We start from the raw sequence: 18,305 nt of genomic DNA, 5'->3' as shown, positions 1-18,305 counted from the left end.
ATTGCACGTGAAATTCGTGCTCACCACGGCCACTCAACCGAGACATTGTCGCTTACTTGAATCTTTAGAACAATAATTTGTAGATTTGTGTAGGAATTATAATAAAACCGGTTTTAGGACAATTGGTCAAAATTTGAAAAAGTTATAACACTTCTAAAATCCGTGCAGAACTTTTGGTGTATACTGTAGAGTCTCCATATGTAGAATATGACGGCAAACAAGTGGTCAAAATTTCAAATCCATATGACAAACAGGTAAGGAAAAATATGGACAGGTAGGAAATATTTAACTGATTTCTAAATTCAAAAGGGCCATAATTAAGCCAAAACAGTTGACAGAGTTAACTACTTTTGCCCAAAGATTATGACGATAAACAAGTGTTCGAAGTCACATGTCGAAAAATCTTACCACAGTACTTGATCCTCTAAAGAAAGATCTGAGGATGACCCATTCCCATTCATCTTTCTGTTTATCTTGATTTCCGATATTGCTATTCATTTTTTCGCAAATCTATTTTTTTCAACCAGTCAGACGATTCGTTTCAACAAGCATTTGGCTGAACCATCAAAAAAGATTGTTAAAACGACTGAAGGTTTAACCAAATTGAAAACCTGGTTATTTGTTTCATAAAACTTTCAGTTATTGGTATGCACTATTCGCTATTCATTCAGTAAATTTTCAGATAACACACCTTTGAATAATTGAATTAATGGTATTGCTCACATTGAAAAATGGACCGGTTCATTTTAAAAATTTAGCAGACTAATGGTTAAATCGTTGAAAAACAACAAACGTTGATGGTTGCATCCGGCTTTCGAACAAGGAGCAGATGTATAGGTTATGTTTGATCGTATGAGTCAACCCTTTGATAGAATTATTAAGTAGACCAAAGTACAGAATTAATTAGGTAGCAGGGTACACTTCGAACTTTGGCCCCGTCAATATGTGTTATAATTAGAACTTCGTGATTTTGGATGTCTGTAAATTAAGGTGAGAGATAATGATTGTTAATTCCTAACAAAAATTTATACAGGCGACACATGTAAAATTCTGATGTCAGTTGTAAAACTAACTGCTGGTAGCTTTGTATGAATCAATGAGGCACCTTTTCGCGGAAAATTCAAATCAAGGAAGGGTTCTGTGCTTGTTGATTGACACTCAGGAACATTCTCGTTATTTTGTGGAAAAAAAACGAGCTGGATTGGCCCCCATTCCGTTTATTTCCTGAAGTTCGGTAAGGACTATTAAATTGAGAAATGCAATAAAATTGGGCATTGTTCTTGCAGCGGGATCATTGCAGGCTGTTCAAAAAGTGCAAAATTGATGATTTTGGCATACTATTTTTCGTATAGATGGTGTAAAACGTTCGTTTTGATAACTTTCTTTATTCTTGCATGAGAAGCCTGATCTTGCTATTAATTAAAAGCACAAAACATGCAATTTATAAAATGGCCACCCTGATTCTGCTCATTAGGGAAGTTCAATATTGCGACTCGCAAACGATAAATGACCTATTACCAAAAGAGTTATCGTTTTTACATTTAACTCGGATAAAGGATGTGTGTAAACATATTATCGCCCCGCACACCACTCTACACTACAACTACATTTTTTTAGTCGTAACAATCTTTAACCACAGCTAGCTCTACAGCTTATGAAAAGATTGAAGTTATCGAAAGGATCTTATTACTATGCGCTGAAATTTGAGAACAGACACGTTAAAGTTTAGTGTAAGATTGTGTATGTATTTTAAACTTATCTTATCAGAATATTACGAGTCACTGCTCATTTACAAGGCATTAGTTATTTATAGATATTGAAGTAAACTCGTATCGAATTCAGGTTAAATTTATTAACTATTTGGTAATCTATGGATTGGATATTATAAGTATGCATTAAAGTAATATTCGTTAGATTCCGGATCTTTGTTACGTGTTGCCGAACTTGAAAGGCCTTGATAGTATAATTATGTGTTAAGCTGGCGATAAGTTGTGCTTATTATTTGAATATTACCCCGAGCGCTTTCGGTGTTTAAAAGAGCAAAACCCCTTTTACTTACAAGGGTAACAAGGGTAACATTAGGACAGAAAAAACGTTATTGACATTGCGTTTCCAATAAGAAATCGTAAGTTTTACTATCGCACTAAAATTTCTTTAGATGAACTTGTGGATACAGTTCAACAGATGCAGATTTTATACAAACTTAATGAAAGTGGACAGTGGATTAGCATTGAAAGTGGGTGAGTTTCTAAACTCTTAAAAAGAGTACATGAATCCTTTTAAGAATGTTTAGCTTTTAAGATCTAGTGTTTTAGGACAATCAAAAACGCGGTCACTAGGCCAAAACTTATTCAGTTCTTTAGATACAACTTTTGTTAAATGTTGCATATTCCTCGTTAACAAAATTACCTATAGTTTGGTCTAGTGACCTTATTAATGACCCCTGTAAGCAGGAGTCGACATTTTGACACAGAATTGCTATATCTCAGTAAGTATGCCTTAATACATTTAATCTAGCCTTCAAATAAACCTAGTATTCTGACAAAAAACTTGGAAATTTATATTTCTAAATGGTACAGGCTTCTCTTTATAATGTTTCTTTAAAGTTTTCATCAATGTTTGATTTTTTATACATGAAAAATATAATTTACAAGTGCAGTTGTAGGTAGAAAATCGTCCTTTTATATATCTAATTCTTAAATGGTAAAATGTGGTCATTCTTTAAAAAGAATAGTATATTCCTCCAAATACATGCTTAATAAAATCTGTAAAAAGATGTAAGATATTCAACAAATACAATATCAATTATTTAAAAACATTGTATTCATAAATCAAAATTGACAGGGTGTGGCAAAAGTCCCTGCTGCAATAATTACCTATTATAATGTAAGAAAACACAAATATGCTAATGGAATTAGTTTTTATTTGATTTTCCTTTGATTGACACATCCTCATTCATCACATGTAAGAGAACAGCTTTTCCAAACGCTAATACTGGAAGCTTGCTACAAGTATAATATGATAGTGTTATAAACTTGGATACTGTTGTAGAAATCAACATGCATTAGCATTAGCAGTTTTGAATTACTTGAATTATAATAGTAAGGTTTGACTTTAATAAACTGTCTGCAGCCTTATACACAAACAAGCATTGTTAACAGCCAGAATTAAGCATACGAACAAATTGGTGTAACATGTGCGTATAATCATCAGATTACACGATGTCAGAAATGTCTTAAAACTTCGGCTTTCGTCCCGTCCTTGTTAAATCCTTTATCTTGCAGGTAGATTAAATGATCCTACAACAAACTGCTGTCTTACAAATGTGTTAATTCCTTTGCTTTACGATGATTTAACTGAAACAACCTTTCAACCTGGCACTCCTGGCCGTCCCATACAGAGTTACTGTTCTTCTATTTTCACTAACTTCACGAACCTAATTTAGATAGAAAAAAAATAGAACGGCAAGACAGCACTATTTTTTTTATCTCGGAAACGATATCTGTAGCTGGAGCTTATAATCTGACTTGATTCAATTTCGCTAGCGATGCGGCAGCAATTTTGTTTTTAATCAAAATTCTGAAATCTGAAATGTACTTGCAGGATATGGAATATATCCTGTCTCCACGTGACGTCTGTTGACCAGTAGAAATGCAAGATTCTTGTAGGAGGCAAGATAAGTATAAATATGGCCATTTCTAGTTAAAAAGTCTCTGGCTGAGCATTATCGTGTTTTACATTGGTACTTCACTTTATTCTCCCAAATAATTCAACGCCATTGGTCCTCTTTTATAATCATATTTCATTTATCTTGGTCCAGTTATTGTTGAACTTTTTCTACATTTTAAAAGGATGTGATTGATATACTAATCGACAACCAAGTTATATGTAAATGATTTACTACATGTATTAAAAACTGGAAATCATTAATGCAAGAATAGCAAGGGAAATATTTCTCTACTTATGTAGAACCTATTCTTTATTTTCATAATACACTTATTTATTAACACATTATATTGCACCGAAATGTAAAAGTTTTATTCGGTAAAGTTTCATTTTTGGCAATCTAACTGGCCATCTAGTACAGTTAACAAAGTACCTATACAGCCAAGTTGGTATCAAATTACTTCACCATTGTCTCTATGGATTCGAGCCCTGCTTTGTGAGTCATCCAGCCTGCTTGTGGAAGGTCAGCGTGTTCTGTCAGGTGCCCACCTATGCCAGAAATAGTGCCAAGAAGGGCACATGAGTCTTCCTCAACGATTGCAGATAGAAAGCTGCCATATATCTGTGCCGATGTGATGTAAAACTTTAAACATATATGTACAACATAAGATTGTCTTCAAAACCTTGGTCATTTTGTTTTGTTCTAGGGTTTATGTCCCACCAAAACAATTGAGGAATATGACAACTTTTCAGCTTTAAATGTTGAAGGAATGCCAAGGCGCTCGTCATTATATGTATGGGCAGATGCCAGGGTAGAACCAACTACATTCAGTAAACTGGTTGTATTGCTTGAAAGAATTTCATGTCACTTGAAGGGTTTTATCCCCGCATAGGTGATGGCAAAACGATTTGAAAGTCAACTTCCAGCTCTGAATGTGAAAGAAATGCCTTTTAGCCACTCAGTCATGCATTGCTCTAAATTTGACAACATGTGATAAACACCATCATATAAACATTTGAGAATGATAACAACAATGTATCTTAAAATTACTTCCTGGTATTTCCTGTTTATTCTATTCAAGATAATAGTTTTAGAATAAAGCATTGTATATCATAGAAGCAGTTGATTTATTTAGCTCCAAAATGGAAATAAAATAGGTACAGCATGAATGTTCATTCTACAATATCTGGATACATGTCTCTCATTTTGTAATTATCTTTTTATTAAACAAAGACAATAAGTACTAATACTACAATACATTTTTTACCTTGGCTTATTTAATTCAGTAAGAGCAATCGCTTTGATTGATAAGTGAATAACTCAATAATATAAGATGCCAAGAATCAAATACACATTTTGCTTTTTACATCCATTTACTTTGTCTTTATCATGTTATCGATCGGCTTCCAATTGTAAATATTAATCTAAAAAATATACAGTTTGGTTGATTTAGACATATTTTGTTCATGTCATATCTTTAAGATATTGCAAATTATACTAAAGGTGGGGGGGTCCCAGTTAGGTGTCTGCGCAAAATGTTTTTTGATTTTATTTATACTTTGTGGTAATATACCTACATGTATTAAGTTTCATTAACAACTATTGTTGTTACTAGTTTTGACTTACTTTTATAGATATTCACATTTAAAGTGGGTGGGGTAATCTGACATGTGACCAGCCAGGAACACAATTTTTGTTATTTTTTTAAAAATGGTTCTAACTTTTTACCTGAAACTTTCATGATAAAATAACTATGCAATGGACATTCACACAACATGTTGCATGTTTAAATTGTACTGAATACTTTTTTCATTACAGAGCCACAAAGTGGTCTAATCAAATTTACTGATTTTCAATGGACGAACTTTACCAAAAAGCTAAAACATTTTTCCTTAGTTGAGATATTAAGGTGTTATTTTCAGCAGATATTGTAAACTAAATAAACATTAAAATGACAGTATATCAGTATACTCTGATTAATATTGGAAGAGTGGTACACTCTCAAACTGGAAAAAGTGGGTGGGGTAAATAAATATTCGAAGCAACACTACAAAAATTGTGCAGTTGTTAAGAAATGGCCTCAGATTGTCTATTACTATCTTAATTTTATTAAATAAAGCATTGATTGATAAATTTTAACAAAAAATTCCCATTTTATACATGTGTGTCATGGAAAAAGCATGGACCTTGAACATGACATGTAGACAAACCAAATTAACCCTGAAAGCTCAAAGTATTTAACAAAATGTTTTGCCTGAGGCAGTATATTTTGAGGAAAGCTATTGTTCAAATTAACATTAAATTTTCTGCATTGATTTTTCCATGGCACACATGTATAAAGTCTTATTAAAGTGAAAAAAAATTGTTAAAATTTATCAACAAAGTCTGTATTTAATAAAACTAGAATGTGTCTGTAGGACACAGGGTGTGTCCCCCTCCCCACCCCCCTACCCCTCTCATGGTACATTTGTCACAAATAAGGGGAAATAATTCAAATGTTTGCAGTCTTAATGGGGTATAGCCTCAAAAAACTATGAAAAGGATTTATTATTCTATACCATACACTTTATGAGCATCACAAACAAAAAATCCACTATTTTAGCTATTTCAAGGGCCATAACTCTGTAATAAATGCTAAAATTCTCAAGAAGTGCCATGTGTGCAAAGGTCACATTATGATAAAGACTCAAGCAAGGTTTCATGAATTTACATTTAAATACTTCTGAGTAAGGAACCGAGAATACTTCTGAGTAAGGCACATAATTAGGTAAAAATGTGCATTTATCAGTTACTATTTCAGGGGCCATAACTCTGGAAATAGGGGGCAAACCCAGATAAAAATAGTATATGCGCAAGTTCATATCATGATAAACACTCATCAATTTATATCAAATACTTTTTGAGCTAGGCATGTCACAAGGTGAAAATGTGCATTTTTGACTATTTCGGGGACCATAACTCTATCAATAGGGCGCGGACCCAGATTAAAAATAGGAGATGTGCAAGTTCATATGATGATTAAGACTAATGCAAGGTTTCATGAATCTATATCAAATACTTTTTCAGCTAGGCGTGTCACTAGGTGAAAATGTGCAATTTTTACTATTTCAGGGCCCATAACTCTAGAAATAGTGGCGGGGCCAGATGAAAAATAGAAAATATGCAAGTTCATATCATTATAAAGACTCATGCAAGATTTAATCAATTTATATCAAATACTTTTGAAGCCAGGCGTGTCACAAGGTGAAAATGTGCATTTTTTGCTAATCCAGGGGCAGTAACTCTAAAATTAGGGGGCGGAGCCAGACGAAAAATAGAAGGTTTGCAAGTTCATATCATGATAAAGACTCTTGCAAGGTTTCATCAATTTATATCAAATACTTTTTGATCTAAGCGCGTCACGAACTTCGGACGGACGCACAGACGGATTGACAGACGGACGCACGGACAAATGCAAATCTATATGCCCCCACCACTCATGGCGGCACAATTAAGATAGTAATAGACAATCTGAGGCCATTTCGTAACAACTGCACAATTTTTGTAGTGTTGCTTCGAATATTTATTTACCCCACCCACTTTTTCCCAGTTTGAGAGTGTACCACTCTACCAATATTAATCAGAATATACTGATATACTGTCATTTTAATGTTTATTTAGTTTACAATATCTGCTGAAAATAACACCTTAATATCTCAACTAATGAAAAATGTTTTAGCTTTTTGGTAAAGTTCGTCCATTGAAAATCAGTAAATTTGATTAGACCACTTTGTGGCTCTGTGATTAAAAATGTATTCAGTACAATTTAAAATGCAACATGTTGTGTGAATGTCCATTGCATAATTATTTTATCATGAAAGTTTCAGGTAAAAAGTTAGAACTATTTTTAAAAGAATAACAGAAATTGTGTTCCTGGCTGGTCACATGTCAGATTACCCCACCCACTTTAAATGTGAATATCTATAGAAATAAGTAAAAACTGGTAACAATAACACTTGTTAATGAAACTTAATACATGTAGGTATATTACCACAAAATATTAATAAAATCAAAAAACATTTTGCGCAGACACCTAACTGGGACCCCCCCTTTATAAAAATACAAGTGATTTATCTACCTTTAAGCTTTAGAAACACAAGATAGAAATAAATGTTCGATTTAAACTTGTTTAATACACCCTCTCATGAATGTAACATACAAAGTGCATATAGTACATTTTAAAGAAATTGAATTGGTAGGAAAAACACCCTCTCATGAATGTAACATACAAAGTGCATATAGTACATTTTAAAGAAATTGAATTGGTAGGAAAATGAAAAATAGAATAATCTGAGGCGGCCATTTTAAAATAAAGATGGCCGCCAAAATAATAATAATAAAAATGTTGCCAGCGGAATTTTGGCGGATGGGTGTTTAAACTTTCGAAACAACACAACTTCATAAAATATAGCAAACAAAGTCATAAACTCATATTTTCAGACAATTCGACAGGATCGGATTTATTTGTGTTTTTGGATTATGATAAGTCACAACAACACATTTAATGTAAGATGGCGGTATCGCAGTAGGCGTGGTGGTTGAAGATATTATGTGTATGCCCCTCCTTATTACGAGTACATTCGGTATCTCTGTAGGCTAAGAACCGCCAACCTTTTGTGAGCCAGCCGAATGATCAAATGAAACTGGTGGTGTTCCAATCCCAATGCAGCGGGGAACAAATGATTCGTTATTAATCAACACTGAACCAAGAGAGGTGCAAGCACATTTTAAAAGATTATTCCTGTATCTCTTCCGATTCATAAAGCAAATATTTGGTTTGAACATATAGATAAATAAAGAAAGAATAGTTGCAGCTAAACACGCCCATAAAAAGCTCATATTAAAAGTATTTAGATATATTTTTCAGGTATTTCCCGGGTTCGTTAAGTAAGATAGTTTAAATTTCATTTTAAATTATTGATATGCATGGTTTCAATGTTTTATTGTTTTAACACGAGTCAATATATATAATTCCTAAATTAATATCTGCAGCGACATTACTGGCAACAAGTTTTTATCAACATTGGAGCATATTTATAATCTCACCTACATTACAAGCTATATACACTGGGTTCTTATTCAGTTTAGGAAATGGGCGTTGAAAAGTAGATATAGAACATATCAGTGCAGGGCAAAATCCAAATTTATCTCGTGAGGAAACAAGTTTTCCCGGGACGCCCTGGAGGCACAAACAAAATTTTCAAGCGTTCTTGGTCAAACATATCAGCCCATCCTTGCTCGGAAACAAGACTGACAACCACCTGGGCCTGGTAGGCGTCCATCCTCTTCACAACGCGTTCTTCTACAGTTACGGGATTGAACGTCGCCCAGAAAAATCGCAAATATCTGTACAGGCCCGATTTTAATGCCCCCGCACTCGGTTATTCGCATGGGCGTACACTTTTTTTTATCCTTTTCATCTCCCCTTTGTTCAACAGTCATGATAAATAAGAAATTGAATATTTGTGCCTGCAAAAGTCATCTACATGTATGAGTATTTTATAAAAAATAGTGCCCGGGCCACAATACGAAACGATCCCATGCTACTATAAAATCAATATTTCTTACTTTTGTTTTAATAACGTGATATCAGGGGGAGGTAATTACATGATCTGATGCATCTCATTTGTCAAAATTTATAGTCTTAGTTTTCTTTCTCCATACTAAATTAAATGACCAGTATTATCATTGGTTTATTTTGTCAACCATGGCCATTGTTTTATTTACAATTAACTGCTGTAACTGCTGGCAGTTGTGGCAGTTAACTGCTGTAACTACTAATAATTGTCGCAGTTTACTGCTGCAACTGCTCACTGATCAGTTCCCACTGATCTAGAGGAAAGGAAATTTTATTTAATGAAATATTATTTTCTGTTTTTTCTTGTCAGCGTTGGTACACGTTTATCATAAACCTGTACAACATTTCAGTGACATCCAACCTTTAACTTTTGTTGTTGAAAACACTAAGAGAACAATCCGTTATTTTCTTGCTTAATACAAATATTCAATATGAAAACTATGAAGAAGACTTTTTACGAAGTGTTTTTATTGCTCATCGCTTTATACAATATAGTACAGACATATAGCCGCCAGAAAAACTTTAAAACGAGAAAACATACATTTGATTATTATAATCTTGCTACTTCTACTACACGACGCCGTCTGTTTAGTTTTACCATTAACTTTGTGAATTCGTAAAAATTTAAGTTTTTATCATATCTTTGTTTTTAATGAAAATGTATTTGTTGAATGCCAACTAACAGTGTGATTTGAGGGAAATTTGATCAATCATTTTTTTTATTTCAGAATCTTACAGACAAGTTCTAATATACTAGTATTCTAATATTAGAAAGATGTCGGACAACATTGAAAATACAAATAATTACTTGCGACTGTTTTCCATGTATCTTGACCTTGGTACGGACACGCTTCTTAGCCTGTTCTTGAACTTAATATCTGATGACGGACACGAAGATGTATCATCTTTCCTTCATGACAGAACGAACATCCGTATCTTGTCTGAACTAAAAAAGCAGGGTGCTCTTAATCTGAATGAATTCATCTTAGTCACAGCAGCTGACCCAGTTCCGCAGAAGTTTGATATCACTCTCCTGATTAAACTTATAACTAACTTATTTAGTAGTATCGTTTCTATTCCGGTCAAAACGCCTCAACCAAAGGATTATTCAGTAGGTGCAGATCTGTACCGCTTGAGAAAGGTTCGAAATAAGCTTGTTCACCATCCTCTCGCTCAGATGCCACTTGAAAGGTTTAATTATCTATGGGATAAAATATCGACTACATTGTTGAGGGTTGCGCAACAAATAAGCGCTGATGTGAAAGAGGCTTTGCAAGAAAAGATTTCTAAATACATACATTCAACACTAGATAAGGACGACGCTGCAATAAAATCAAAGTTACATAAGTTACAAGAATGGAAACGAGAAGTTGAAGTGTTGAAAGAAAAGGTATGTAAAGAATAGGTAAATAATAATTATTTCAAAAGTTTAAACAAATCCTAGCAGTTCTAAAACAAATTAAGTGAAAACTTATTCATGTGTGAATGGTGTATAATGACGTTTTGATAACATTTAGAACATTTTACTTACTTCTTTTATTTCTTGCTTTATTTTCAGACAGACGATTTAATCAAGAATTTAAATGGTAGGATATTTATAATCTTACTAACGCAGCAGAAATAACAAGAGCATCATTATATCTTGCCTGGGGTAAATAGTAATATGCTAAATGGATATAATGTAATATTGGTAATTGGGGCAGGCAATAATATTGTGATGAAATAGTTCATAATTATTTTCAATGAAAAAGTTAGTAATCACTGTTCAGTAACATTCCAAACTATCCAAATGTTCCCATCTTCGCAACATATATAACTAGCTCAGCAAGGTTAACAATTTATTAGACGATGTTCAGTCATCGAGTCGTTTATAATGCTCAATGTTATCTCACCACTTCCTTGTGCTGTTGTGTTTCTTCCTTTTTTGAATCAGTTGTACATATCTATATATCTATGTTTATATCAGTCATGTTCACATCCATACATACACATGTACACTGCATGATTTCATTTTGAGAATTCTACCATCCTTAAACCAGGTTTTTCCTATGGAATATTTGCCTGGCTTAATTAGTGTCTGGCTTAGAATATTAACTACTCTTAACATACTTTGAAATTCCGAAAATAAGATGGTTTTGAAAATAAGCCGGTCTCGAAAATAAGCCACCACTTTACTACAGGCAAAACGGGCCCAGATATTAGCAGCACTCAAACAAAAATCGTCCAAATTTTTGTATCAGTTAATATTTGTTTGTTATGCCAGAAAAAAACTTTTGATAGGTAATTATCTGTAGCATCGGATTATTGTCAATAAGAAATTGTAACAGATTGTAACAAAACAGATATGTCAGAAATATAACTATTTACCGACGTGGATGTTTTAATTTAAAAGCAAAAATATGGCATCCGTATCTTTAGTATTTCAGTACTCGAAAACACGCCGGATTTTAAACAGTGACTGAATATAAGTACTCAAAAATCGCCAGACCCAAAGAATAAGCTGGTCTCCATAATAAGCTGCCATATCCTTACTAAAATGTGGCTTATTTTCGGGACTACAGTGTATTACATTTTAATGAATAGTACGTAATTTACATTTAAATTTTTTAATAGTTTGATTCCAGTCTAGTGATATAGTATTAATACACGGTATTAATTATTACGAATGTGATAAAAGTACGAGAGCTGTTACTATAAATTTATAGAAGTTATCTTGTTTACGTAATTTTAAGATTTTTTTCGCAACCGAGTGTATAGTGTTACTGTTTAGCCATTATTTAAACATCACAAAATAACCTCACACATGCCGGCCACATAATTATATAAAAAGATAGCTATCATTTTGTCTCGTTTAAAGCATGTTTGTACATTGAGATTCTTCTCAACGATGAGTTGTTAATTCATTAACTATATATCGCAACTATCAAACTGAAAGCCGACATATACATTTTCATAACAATGCCACTAGTATCTTATTAACTACATACATGTATCGCAGCTACTGAAACGAAAGTGAACAACAACCTGGAGAGGTATAAGTTCCATAACTTTGGCTTACATCTGATTAAAAAGATAATGACTTGTCAGAACAAGGTTATCTGCTGAATCCTTATGCAAGAGTACTTACTTTTTCTGTAAGGGGTATATATATTAATCCTCAATGAAATAAATGCTGTATGTATGTCTGCCCGTGTGTCTGCTATGATCTGTCTCTGTGGTTTTGTTTATCTGTCCGTCCATAATACTAAGTGTTTACTCAATATCTTTTGAAGTGTCGTCACTTTAACGCTGCTTTGAGAACTCGCTTACTATCAGTTTTTGATCAACTATTAAGATGATTGTAAATGAAGGAATGCAAGAACTATAACGTCTGTCCTGCACACTTGTTTCTTTTTACTGTAAAATTCTTTTTCTGTTGTTTATGGATAACGTTCACAGTTGCCTCAAGTGTTAATTTTACACATATAATATGATTGTGTGAAAGTTTATACTAGGTAAAAAAGAATTAAATGATCGTTTGTTTTTAGATGGAACTAAACTATAACAATGCTTATTACCGATACAATAAGCAACTTTTTCTTCATTTTTCAATTATAAGATTCATATGAAAAGTGATTTTCCACACGTATATCATGCCTCTTTAAATGTTTTAATGACAAGGCCATTGCTGTAACTGAAATTTTCAAATGTTATAGGTTTTGAGTTACTACTGAAACAAACACCAAAGCGATACATACGTTATATCAAACTTCTCTTTGATGGCGGCAAGCTTGTACTTCTGGGGGTTCTTGATCGGGAATGCGAACGTGCACAGAAGACGCTCTCAGATGTCCTCCGCCAAAACCAAGAAGCATTTTTAAACAAAATGACAGACACAGAAGACATAAACAAACTTTTGCCACCAGAAAGAAGCGAAGCAGATCCATCTACATGGGACGTTTCCATAATTGCATCTGTAATTCTGATTTCTTTTCCCGATTTAAATTTGGATGAAGTTACAAAAATTGAAAGGATAAGGGACGCTAGAAATCAGTATGCTGTAACAGCATTATCCTTGGTGGCCCAGGAGAGTGATGATTTATTTGAGCAGTCAGCAGTTTTAATACATAGCCTGACATCACTTTCGGCAGATCTTAAACTGCAAACTAGACAAAAGTTGGATCTCATGATACGACAATACCCAAAATTGGAGGTACACGAAGATGACACAATAGATAAACATTTGAACGAATTGGGAAAGCATGGTGGTAACATCAAAAGCATTGAAGATCTGTATAAAGGTATAATTACAACCTATTGTTGTCAAAGTAACGCTGTCACGGTCAGGTCATTTCGTCGTCTGTAAACTAAACTTAATACAGTATGCTTTAAGAAAAGTTGTTTATTATTAGTTATTCCTAATATATTTATGAATATCATACCATATTCTTTCTTTCTTGTAAAAGGGTTGTACATGTATCTACTTATAAAATTAATATAAGGCAATGTATTGTTTTAATAACTGGTAATTTTAGTACATTAAGAAAAGTAAAATCATCGAAAGTTATCGAATGTTATAACAATTGTTTGGTTGATTCTGTTTTGATAAAAATACATGACTTTAAATTTGTTTTGCTTAACATGAACAGTGAATCATGTCGTTTAATCTATGTATTATGGTATTTGTTAATCAAAAATGATCTATGTGCTAGAAATATTTTTAGCTCGTCTTTCGCGTAGTAACAGGGTGAGCTTTTGATATCACATTTCGTCCGTCCGTCCGTCGTCCGTTCACAATAGCTTTAAAGGGCCAAAGTTTGCTATTTTGTTTTGTGAACATGATAGAGACCACATTTTGCAATGGATTTTAATTAAACTTGCACGCAACTTGAATTGGCATAATATCTCAGTTCCTTTCCAAAACTGGCTCGATCCCATCATGAGTTCTAGAGCTATGCCCCTTAAAGGGCCAAAATTTGTTACTTTGGATTTTGCAGCATTGTAGAGACTTCCTTTATAGTTTGATCTGATACAAACTTGCAAATATCTTTAGCAACAATATATCTTGTATTCCATGATGAATCCGTCAGATCCTATAATAGGTTCCGGAGTGTTGACCCCTGAAAGAGCCAAATTTTGTAAGTTTTTACCTTGTGAACACGATAGAAGTGACATGTTACATTTGATTTTAACCACACGTACATACTAAAATCACAATAAGATCTCAGTTCTTTTCCAAAACCGGCTAGATTCCGTCATGGGTTCTAGAGTTACTGCCCCTAAATGTGGCAATTATTTTTATCTTTGCCCTTTCAGCCATATAAAGCTTTCATTTATGCTTTGATTTCAAACAAACTTGCAAAAAAATGTTTATCTTGATACTTTCTAGGCCAAGTTCGAAACTGGGTTATGTGGGGTAAAAACTAGGTCTCCATATCAAATAAAAGGAAAAGCTTGTTAACATTCTAGAAGCCACATTTATGATAATATCTTCATGATTCTTGGTCAGAATGTTTATCTTAATGAAAGTAGGTCACTCGGACAAATCAAAGGAAAAGCTTGTTAACACTCTTGAGACCACATTTATTAACCTATCTTCAAGAAACTTGGTCAAAATGTATATCTTGATGATTCCTTGGCCAAGTTTGAAACTGGGTTATGTGAGGTCCAAAACCACTTCGCCTGCTCAAATAAAATGAAAAGCTTGTTGACACTCTAGAGGCCATATTCATAATCCTATCTTCAAGAAACTTGTAAGAATATTTATCTTGATGATTCCCATGCCAGTTTCGAAGTTTGAAACTGTATTATGTGAGGTCAAAAACCAGCTAATCTGCCCAAATCAAAGAAAAAGCTTGTTAACACTCTAGAGGCCATAATTATGGCCCTATCTCCATGAAACTTGGTAAGAATGTTTATTTTGATAAGTCCCATCCAAAATCAAGAACAGCTTGTTAACACTGTATAGGCAACATCTATGACCCTATCTTCATGATACTTAGTCAAAATGTTTATTATGATGATTCCAAGGCCAAGTTTAACAGGTGAGCGATATCATGACCCTCTTGTTTATGATTACTATCATTGTTTATAGAGCATATGGATCAACTGAGAAATACTTTACGGGAAATGAATGAGCATGGTATACACTTCCAAACTCCACACGGTAAATGTTTTGTGTTATCATTTTGGCCTTATTCTTAAGGCGGTTTTAATGTGTTATAAAATGTCGGTGTTTACTGTTTAGAATGTTCTTCATATTGCTGAATTAGTATTGCTGAATTTTCATTTATTTTGTTTGTTTTGGGGTTAACGCCGTTTTTAACAGTAATTCAGTTATGTAAAGGCGGGATGTTAACCTAACCGGCGTTCCTAGATTCTGTACCAGTACAACCATGTTCTCCACAAGTATTTGCCAACTTGCCCACATGAATCAGAGGTAGAGGACGAATGATGTCAGACACACTGTCTTTTATCACATCGTCACGGAGGACATACGCCCCGCCCGGGGATCGAAACTGCAGCCCGAGATCCGTAGATCTGCGCTCTCCATATTTGAGCTTCGCGGGTAGGCTTTCATTAATTGTCCACAAAAAACTCAATATGGTATAATCAGTTTTGAATATATGTTCTGTTATGCAGTAGTGCGATTGACTTTACTGCTTTAAACTGAACGAGAATGATATATTGTTATGTTTCAAACTGCAGAAAAAAGAATGTGTTCAACATAGTGTACACCACATTTCATTTCCTTGGTCAAAACTGAAATTGCCATCTACGACTCAACGTAGGGAAAAAGCAGGCGACTGTAAACGTTGTCTTCAATCGGTATTAATTTATCTTCCTCTTATTTGCAGAAATTCAAATAAAAATAGTCACAGTGTGTGAAGAAGAGGAAACGAAAAGAAATGCTGAGGATACACTAGAAAAGGTTTACAGTACTGCTCTTGTAAATGATGGAGTCAATACAAGCCTTTCACCATCTAATCATCTGGATAAAGAAGTTGAAACGCTGATAAGACGCTTTTCATGCCATCCTGACGTTACAGCGTCTGGAATCAAAAGGAATTGTATAACACTTTTCCTGTCTTGCTCATCGTGTCAAGGAATTCTGCATGTGATAGACTATATAGGTAGTCAGCATTTTGATAAAATACAAAGCAGAATTTCAGATGAATTATCCTACATGTATGGAGAGGCTTTCGCAGTGCGGGGAAATATCCCTTTAGAAAGCATATGTGGCGTGTTAAAAGATCCACGTAAGTTGAATGCAAAATATTCTTTCAGATGGACATAACTTTTAACAGTTTTGCTTCACGGTTTTCAGTTATTCATTGCATTAAACGTTGGATTACATTCTGATAAATTCATTGCTAAAACGGGATATTATCAAATGCAATTTCACAGCTACAGAAGTACAGTTATACACGGAAGAAAAGGGATATGATAAAAAATTCGTATAATTTATCAATTACAGAAGTATCTAACAAAAATTATAATCCAGTATGATTTGTTTTAAAATTACTTTCTACAGGCAACGAAAGAGGTCAAATAGAAGGTGGATTGAGTCTTGCCATTGAATGTTCGTCCTCAGAAGGAATTCGGCATGTACTATCTTTGCTTGGTGACAATGAAACGACGAACAGTTTCAATCACATTTCCGATATGTTGACTTCAAAGTATGATAAGAAAGTATCTGTACAGGGTTTCGCAGATTTGAAAGGGCTTTCGGATCTATATGAAGGAACAGGTATCATTTATGCTAAACTTAATCGTATTTGTTTTAGCAGAACTGTTATTATATTTTTTTTGTGTGAAAAATGCATTCAAAATATCTTTTAATGTAAATTTGTTCGCACCTTATTTTCTGCCCGTACGAAAACGTTCAATGTATAGCCAATGTGTATGCCATACATTCAGCCATGATTTCGAGGCATACATTGAAAAAAATATCATTTCCGAAATTGTTGTTCATCGAAACGTCAAATATCAATTGTCTCAATTTGTGTGTTTTGACATTGTGTTTACCTTAGATACCGACACATCTGACTCCTTAAAAGATCTTGACGAAGATGGCCGGCTGTGCGCGCAAAATATAACTGACGTCGAAGATATTGTTACGCCGACGTATTTGGAAAATGAATCACAGACACTTAGAGAAAGTAGGAGTGAAAAAGATAGCGTACGTACAGAGCAGGTATGTGACCCTTTGATTTTCATTAAAGAGATTTTAATTGGCTTTGTTATTTCTTCTTTTACATTCGCTTTGTTTAATTTTAGAGAATTGTGGAAGACTCACAGTCAGATAAGAAGCCGAATCCAGAACATGGTATGTATGAAAAGAGAAATTTATTTTATATACATCCGAAGTTCGCTTTAACAACCGTATTGCAATATCAATGAACACATAAAAACATGTCGATCAAGAGAATGTTGGGACTCTTTTAATTGTTCCAACTGAAGAAAAAGTGAATGATATAGCAAGTAAATATGTACGAATGAATTATACAGCAATTGATAAAGTCCGTCTATTATTTTCGGTCAAAATAAATTTACAGTCAAATATAAGATAAGATAATATATTTAGACATGATAATACAGATGAATTACAAATTATAAACAGAGTTCAGCAAAGAAGAAGATGGAGTTTTAACCGAAACTGAATTGCAGTACCAAGATGAAGACGTCCAGATGGGTACAGGAACCATCGAAGAAGACGAATCGCAATTTAGCACGGTAGTAATATGGATATTTTAAGCTGTCATGATGGCATATGTGTATAACTATGTTTTCAAATGTGTAAGCTTTTATTTACAATGTCGAATGACAGTTAGTAAGATAGTTTGCAAGGGGTCATCCTTACGAAAGAGAAGACACATTTGAAGTCGCTTTTCTTTATGAAACGAAATATATATCAGATCGATAAACATGACGCAGCTGTTTTTATACTCAATTCTTCGTAAAATACTTTGTTCGATCGGACAAATTTCATTTTAAGAATTTTCTGCAAAAGAGTTCTTACATGATGTATTTTGTAAGAAT

The 18,305-nt window shown here is 33.7% G+C and overlaps 1 protein-coding gene across 1 annotated transcript; it reads left to right on the top strand.

Annotated features, from left to right (window-relative positions):
- Positions 1-1,680: 1,680 nt before the first annotated feature.
- Positions 1,681-17,999, top strand: LOC128554562 (uncharacterized; the record flags this gene model as incomplete). Its single annotated transcript, XM_053535830.1, has 10 exons — positions 1,681-2,240; positions 10,013-10,674; positions 10,843-10,870; positions 12,980-13,564; positions 15,358-15,429; positions 16,121-16,522; positions 16,798-17,013; positions 17,297-17,460; positions 17,544-17,592; positions 17,887-17,999. Coding segments are annotated over exons 2-10 (2,244 nt in total), but the record flags the coding sequence as incomplete, so codon positions are not given.
- Between the last annotated feature and the right edge of the window lie 306 nt (positions 18,000-18,305).

This window comes from Mercenaria mercenaria, unplaced genomic scaffold (assembly GCF_021730395.1).
Source record: "Mercenaria mercenaria strain notata unplaced genomic scaffold, MADL_Memer_1 contig_528, whole genome shotgun sequence".
Taxonomy (NCBI): Eukaryota; Metazoa; Mollusca; class Bivalvia; order Venerida; family Veneridae; genus Mercenaria; species Mercenaria mercenaria.
Note: the sequence above shows the minus strand (reverse complement) of the source record. Positions and strands in the feature narration are given on the sequence as shown.